This window comes from Aedes aegypti, chromosome 2 (assembly GCF_002204515.2).
Source record: "Aedes aegypti strain LVP_AGWG chromosome 2, AaegL5.0 Primary Assembly, whole genome shotgun sequence".
Lineage (NCBI taxonomy): Eukaryota > Metazoa > Arthropoda > Insecta > Diptera > Culicidae > Aedes > Aedes aegypti.
In genome coordinates this window covers 326,303,600-326,310,186 of record NC_035108.1, presented here as the reverse complement: position 1 = coordinate 326,310,186, position 6,587 = coordinate 326,303,600, and the positions used below count along the sequence as shown (strand labels likewise).

The 6,587-nt window shown below is 37.3% G+C and overlaps 1 protein-coding gene across 1 annotated transcript; it reads left to right on the top strand.

The window, feature by feature from the left end:
- The first annotated feature begins 4,318 nt into the window (after window positions 1-4,318).
- On the top strand, window positions 4,319-6,376 carry LOC5568241 (CMP-sialic acid transporter 1). The gene is made up of 4 exons (XM_001657883.2): window positions 4,319-4,350; window positions 4,420-4,889; window positions 4,958-5,075; window positions 5,140-6,376. Exons 2-4 carry the CDS (start codon window positions 4,796-4,798, stop codon window positions 6,056-6,058), a joined length of 1,131 nt encoding a protein of 376 aa, XP_001657933.2. The 5' UTR covers window positions 4,319-4,350; window positions 4,420-4,795; the 3' UTR covers window positions 6,059-6,376.
- The last annotated feature ends 211 nt before the right edge of the window (window positions 6,377-6,587 follow it).

Here is a 6,587-nt window from a genome sequence, read left to right as displayed (position 1 = left end):
GCTCGAGAGATGTTGAAACCTCGCCTGGATAGCAACATGTATGATCTGCTGGCAGATGCCGCAGAATACCCAACACCAACGGAGACTTTTGCGAAGATGACAGCAGGGAAATACACGAAAAAGACAACGCAGAACACAGGAGCACTACCCAAACGAAGAGCAGAGCCGCAAGCACCGAAGCCACAAGGAACAGTACAGCAAGCCGAAATTGCGAACGAGAAACGAGTGAGAATCGAAAAAGAACGCAACCGTATTCTCCAAGAACACCGAATGGAGATGTCATCTGAACAAGGAACAGCATTGAACAACAAATACGCCGTAACCGACAAAGAGCGATGGGAAAAGATAGCCGAAGAAGCTAAGCAGGCAGCAAACGAAACAGCAGAACGGAACATGCGCGGAGCATTAATGAATTTCTACACCGATCTAGTACAGAAGAACGATCTACCTCAAGATTTACACGAAAGCATAAAACAAATTTCCAAACAACATTTCAAGCTAGATAATGCAATATTCTAATTATTCTCTTTCTTTCCTTTAAAATGGCTTCTTTCAGATTGCTACAGATAAATATACAAAGCTTATCGAAACACAAAGAGGAACTTCAGAGGTCGCTGATTGGAGGGGACTATTCGGCGGCCTTATTATCGGAGACGTGGACAGATTCAAACCAGGAACAATCCAGTAAGTACAACATATCGCGATATCACAAGTTTTTCAAGTCTAGAGAAGATAACTACGGAGGGACTGGGATTTATTTGAGACAGGATTGGGGATACTCTATTATAGAGTTCCCGCTTTTGTCAAGAGAAACACAGGTAGTAGGAATAAAAATAATACGTCTGGACATGGTCATAGCTTCCATATACATAGCTCCTTCCATAACAAACCAAAACTTAGAAGAAGATCTAACTAAAATATTTGAAACAATAAAACAATTCAAAAAGGTTATAATTGGGGGTGATGTAAATGGGCACCATTTCGCCTGGGGTAATAATTACAGTGATAGTAAAGGGGAAATTATAATGGACAAAATTAATGAATATAATGTGATTCTTCTTAACGATGGATCAAAAACATACTTTCCAATAGAACTAAACAAAAAACCTACATCTATAGACATTTCTCTTAGCTCTCCAGATCTCTACAACAACATTTCATGGCAAACTTTGAATTATAACATTGGAAGTCATCATATAGCAATAGAAATAGCACTTACAACAGATAAACATATTGAAAAAAAAAAATACATTTACAATCACAAGAAAATAAAACAAAAAATCAGTGAACTAGATTTAACAGGTATCACAGATTTAAATGATTTTCAACATAAAGTAGAACAAATATATAAAAATAGTAAAACTAAAAACAAACACTGTCCAAAATTTTGGTGGTCGGAGAGAGTTGAAGAGGCATGGAAGAACAAAAATCAAAGTAGAGCAGACTATAATAAACAATCATCGCTTGAAAATCTCCTTAAATTCAAGAAAGCACAAGCAATTTTTGATAAAACCAAGAAAGAGGAAAAATGTAATAAATTTATGGAATTTGTAGCTGGCATTGACCCATCACTAAATTCTTCCCAACTCTGGAACAAAATTAATAAATTAACTGGGAAAAATAAGAAAAAAATAAATAATAACATAATAGTAGAAGACAAAAATCTAGCAAATCAGTTCTTGGATAAACACTTCGGAAAAAGCAACTTTGTATCAGTAGAAGGATATTATGGTAGTGTAGACTATAATTTGATGGATTTGACAAAGTTCAATAGCATACTCGCAAGCAAAAATCCAAAATCCTCTCCAGGGGAAGACAAAATCTCATATGACATGCTCCGTGCACTAAGCATAGATTCAAAATTAATAATCATCAGAGAAATAAATAAAAACTGGAAAAACTGCACACTTCCACTTTCACTTAAAACGATAAAAGTAGTAGCTATACCCAAAACTGGTAAAGACCAGTGTAACATAGACGGAAAACGTCCAATATCGCTAGTACCTACAATAACTAAAATAATAAATTCAGCCGTTTTGGATAAACTTCAACAATTTGCAGAAACCAATAAAATAATTCCTAACACCTCTTTCGGTTTTAGGAAGAATAATTCTACTATCACTTGTACAAACTTCGTAATAAATACAGTTAAAAATAATAAACGGGAAGGATTCCTAACAGCAGTAATATTTCTGGATCTCTCTAATGCATTTAACAAAATAGATACACGCATATTAGAACAAATTATGAATACATACTCAATACCATTCGAAATAGTAAACTGGGTAACAAACTTTTTGAAGAATAGAAAAATAATTTTTAAAACTAAAAGTGAAACTTTAGAAAGAATTGTGTCAAACGGTTTACCTCAAGGGGATGTATTATCGCCAACATTATTTAACATTTACACCTCACAGCTTCACCAAATATCAAATAATGACATAGTATTAGTACAATTTGCCGATGATTTTGGACTTATTATAAAAGCAAAATGTCTAAATGAATTAAATGAAAAGGCACAAGTAGCTGTAGATACGTTGAATACCGAAATGGAAAAACTAAAATTTACGGTGAACCCTGAAAAGACGAAAGCAATACTATTTCAAAACAGTAATAAGACCCTAAACATAAAAATAAATGATCAATTAATTGAAACGGAACGACATCACACTTACCTAGGGATAACATTAGACAGGTTTCTTAGTTTTGGTGCCCACATTAAACAAATTAAAAATAATATAAATGAAAGAATTAATATGATTAAAGTTATTAGTGGCATTAAGAAGGGTAGCCATCCGCAAACATTAATAAATATATACCAAGCCTTAATAAGAAGTACTGCTGAATATGGTGCCTCAGTTTTCAATAATTCAAAAAAAAAGCAACAAAAAATATTTGCAAACTGCTACAAACGCTGCTCTTAGAAGGATAACCGGTTGTACACGTTCAACTCCTATAAATACCTTAATAGCATTATCAGGCCAAGAACCAGTAGAAATACGCCATAGCTATTGTACAGCAAAAGAAATAGCCAGGAACTTTCACTGCAATAATATTATCTGCGAACAACTTAAATCAATAGATTTTGAGACAACATCCACAGAAAAATTATCTTATTTAGAAACTGTTTACTTTGAAAATAGAGAACTTATCAATAGTATATCCCCCTTAGAAATATTAACACAGAAACCACTAAATTTAGTTATAGAATCTGATATAAAGCTAATAACTGTTAAAAAATCAAATTTAAACCCAATTCAACTAAAGCAGGCTTCGCTATGTATGATGAATGGCAAATATAAAGACAAGGCAAGAATATTCACAGATGCATCTAAGATCGGCAACGTGTGTGGTATAGGAGTGTTTAACGAATACCTTAAGACGAGACAATCATTTAAGCTACAAAAAGAAACGTGTATTACTACGGCAGAATTAATTGCAATAGATATTGCTCTTAATAGTGTGAGAGAAAACAACATAAGTAACGCTATAATATACACAGATTCTAAATCAGCATGTACGATATTAAGCACGGCGTGTAAGCAGACTAAAAATGCAAAATTATTAAACGATATGCTGTATAAAATTGCACAATGGGGGGTTACCATACAATGGATACCCAGCCATGTGGACATTAGTGGAAATGAAATAGCTGATGCTTTAGCGAAAAAAGCTACAACGGGAACTATGACCATGTCCAACGTTATATTGATTAAAGACGCATTTATGATTCTCAAAAACAATAAATTGACAAATGTAAACCTGTGGTATCGCGATTATGCTGAGGTTGAAGGGAAAGGGATTAAGTTCTATAATTTCCAAAATTCAATCGGAAAAGAACCGTGGTTCTTTGGTGTGGATCTGTCTGCAACCGAGATAAGGCTGATGAATAGATTACTTTCTGGTCACGACTACTCGAAGTTTTGGCTGTTTAAGATGAAATTAGCTGATGATTCAAACTGTGAAATTTGTCAAGAGCCTGAAACAGCAGAGCACGTCATATTAGTCTGTAGTAGATTTGGAAGAATCCGATCAAAATATTCCTTTGAATGTAAATATAGATCTTTGCTTGATCTGTTCAAATCTAAAAATATTGCAACATTTAAAGAGGTAGTGAAATTCTTGAAAGAAATCAAATTAGATTTATAATAACCTGAAGCAAAATAATTATTAATGTGAAACGCATGAACTGTTAAATGCTAGCTCCCAACGAACTGTCCATGTGACGATAAAATCAATAACAGGGCAATATAGTCTCTGCCACTCAGCCCTCCCTACCGAGCTGTTTGATGACAGCTCAAACAGAAGAAGAAGAAGAAGAAGATACGCTGGCTGATCCCAAAAGAAAATGTAGGACGAGTTCAATAATCTGTTTTTCAATAGCTTTGCTCAAATATTGTTGATCATTATTCGTTGCAGATCCTGCGTTGTGGCCGTTTTTAGTAGCTTCGACCAATATGCTGTGATAGAGGATCCAATTTAGTGCGATTTATGCTAATGATTCTTTGGGCGAAACGCCAGTGTTGATCATCTCAGGAAGTGCAGATAGCGGAAGATAAGATTACAACGCAGCCACAAATTGCCTCGTAATTCGCGGGATTCTCAGAAGGAACATGTTTGAGAAGCGGAATCCAGAAACTGATCTACATCAGCATCGTCAAACCGTATGAAGCAAAGACATCACTCGTTATTGCTTTTGATACTCGCTTCCTGATTGCGACTGGCGAGAGAAGCGTTTATCAAGACCTAGTTTAAATATAGACGAAGCATTGGAAGAGAAATACATCCGACAAAGATGACGAACTCGCGGATAAATTGGGGGGAGCTGTTTCCCAGCAAGAAGAGCGTTTTTATTTTCATCACCTATATGTCGCTGTTCGTGGGGCAGGGTAAGTTAAACGAGATCTTTCTTTAGTGGGCGATTGAACTCAATGTTATGTCCATGTCTTATCCGTAGGAATTCTTGTGACTGCTTCCCAACGGGCTGATAACAGCTACAGCTACAACACAGTACTGGTTGTGCTGTTGACCGAAGTGCTGAAGCTAGTTATTTCCACAGTGCTTTACTGTCGAGAGTAAGTATAGATAGTAAATTTTGAATAGTTAGACAAGTTTCAATGAATGTTCATATTCTTCCAGGCATTCAATCAAATCGCTGGTGGTGAAGGTCATCGAGGGCCGCGATGTTCTACTACTGTACTTTGTGCCGGCATTCCTGTACTGTCTGTACAACAACCTAGCTTTCGTGAATCTGTCCACCTTCGACCCGACGACGTACTATCTGCTCCTACAGCTCCGCGTCGTCATAACCGGAGTGCTGTTCCAGGTGATCTTCAAGAAATCTCTAAGTCGGAAGCAATGGTTCTCACTGTGCTTGCTAACGGTTGGATGTATGCTGAAGCAATGGAACTTTTCTATTTCGCCAACGGCCACCGAAGACGTGGATAAGCAGTCAATCGACGGTACCTTTCGAGGGAAGAACATATCCGGATTTGATCTCAGCTTCAGCGCCATTCTGATTTTGGTACAGACAGTTTGTTCCTGTCTCGCTGGAGTCTACAACGAATACCTGCTGAAGGGCAAAGGATCTGACATCAATATCTACGTCCAAAACGTGTTCATGTATTTGGACTCGATCGTTTGCAATCTATTGATATTGATGTTCCGCGGAGAACTGGCCGCTGTAGTCACCAAGGAGCACCTACTGGAGGTGTTCCGCTTCGAAGTGCTCGTGATCATGATCAACAATGCAGCCATTGGCATAATCACCAGCTTCTTCCTGAAGTACATGAACTCGATCCTTAAAACGTTCGCCAGTGCGTTGGAACTGATGTTCACTGCCCTGCTCAGCTATCTCCTGTTCTCGATACCCATCTACGTGAACACCGCTCTGGCGATATTCGTTGTGTCCTACGCGATATATCTGTACTCTCTGAACCCCGTAGTTAATCTGGCTAGCAAAACAGGGGGCAGCAGCCGGGAGAAGGACGAAAGTCGAAAAACCTTGATGAGCAAAGACGATGACGATGACATTGAACTTCAAATGGAGGAAGTGTAGACACTTCCTTCCAACAGTATTTAGCGCATTAAGCGGGACTTAGTCACCAAAAATCCACTTTTATACGAACACTAATATCATCTGTCCTTTCCTTAAAAACCATTTCAGTTCGTTGTTTAGATTTAGATCATAGGAACCAAGTATAAGGCACAACTCAACGGTGCCGGCTCCGTCGAGTTGGAACACTACGTAATCTGTTTTAGCAACTTGTGAAGCACCTTCGAAGGTAAAAGTTATTTATGTTGTATTTTTTAACATAATAAAAAAGATTAATCACCTTTATTTTTGCAAGAGATGTGATAAAAATGCAAAATCGGACACGTTCACGCGCTTATTTAGTCAAAATATCACATACATATAATTCATCTATCAGTTTTTCGAAGGAGGTACCTGGAGAAGCCAGCCTTTGACTCGGTGAACGGAACATATACACTAGATTTAGATGAGATCATACCTATTTTGTCATAGCGTGAGGCCATTGCACACTGGTCCAGGAAGCTAATTTAGGCGGACATGAGGTTTTCGTCAA

Coding starts and splice junctions, on each gene's coding strand:
- LOC5568241 (XM_001657883.2), top strand. CDS start 4,796: ATGACGAACTCGCGGATAAATTGGGGGGAGCTGTTTCCCAGCAAGAAG. Junction 4,890..4,957: donor GTCGCTGTTCGTGGGGCAGG/GTAAGTTAAACG, acceptor TCTTATCCGTAG/GAATTCTTGTGACTGCTTCC. Junction 5,076..5,139: donor ACAGTGCTTTACTGTCGAGA/GTAAGTATAGAT, acceptor ATATTCTTCCAG/GCATTCAATCAAATCGCTGG.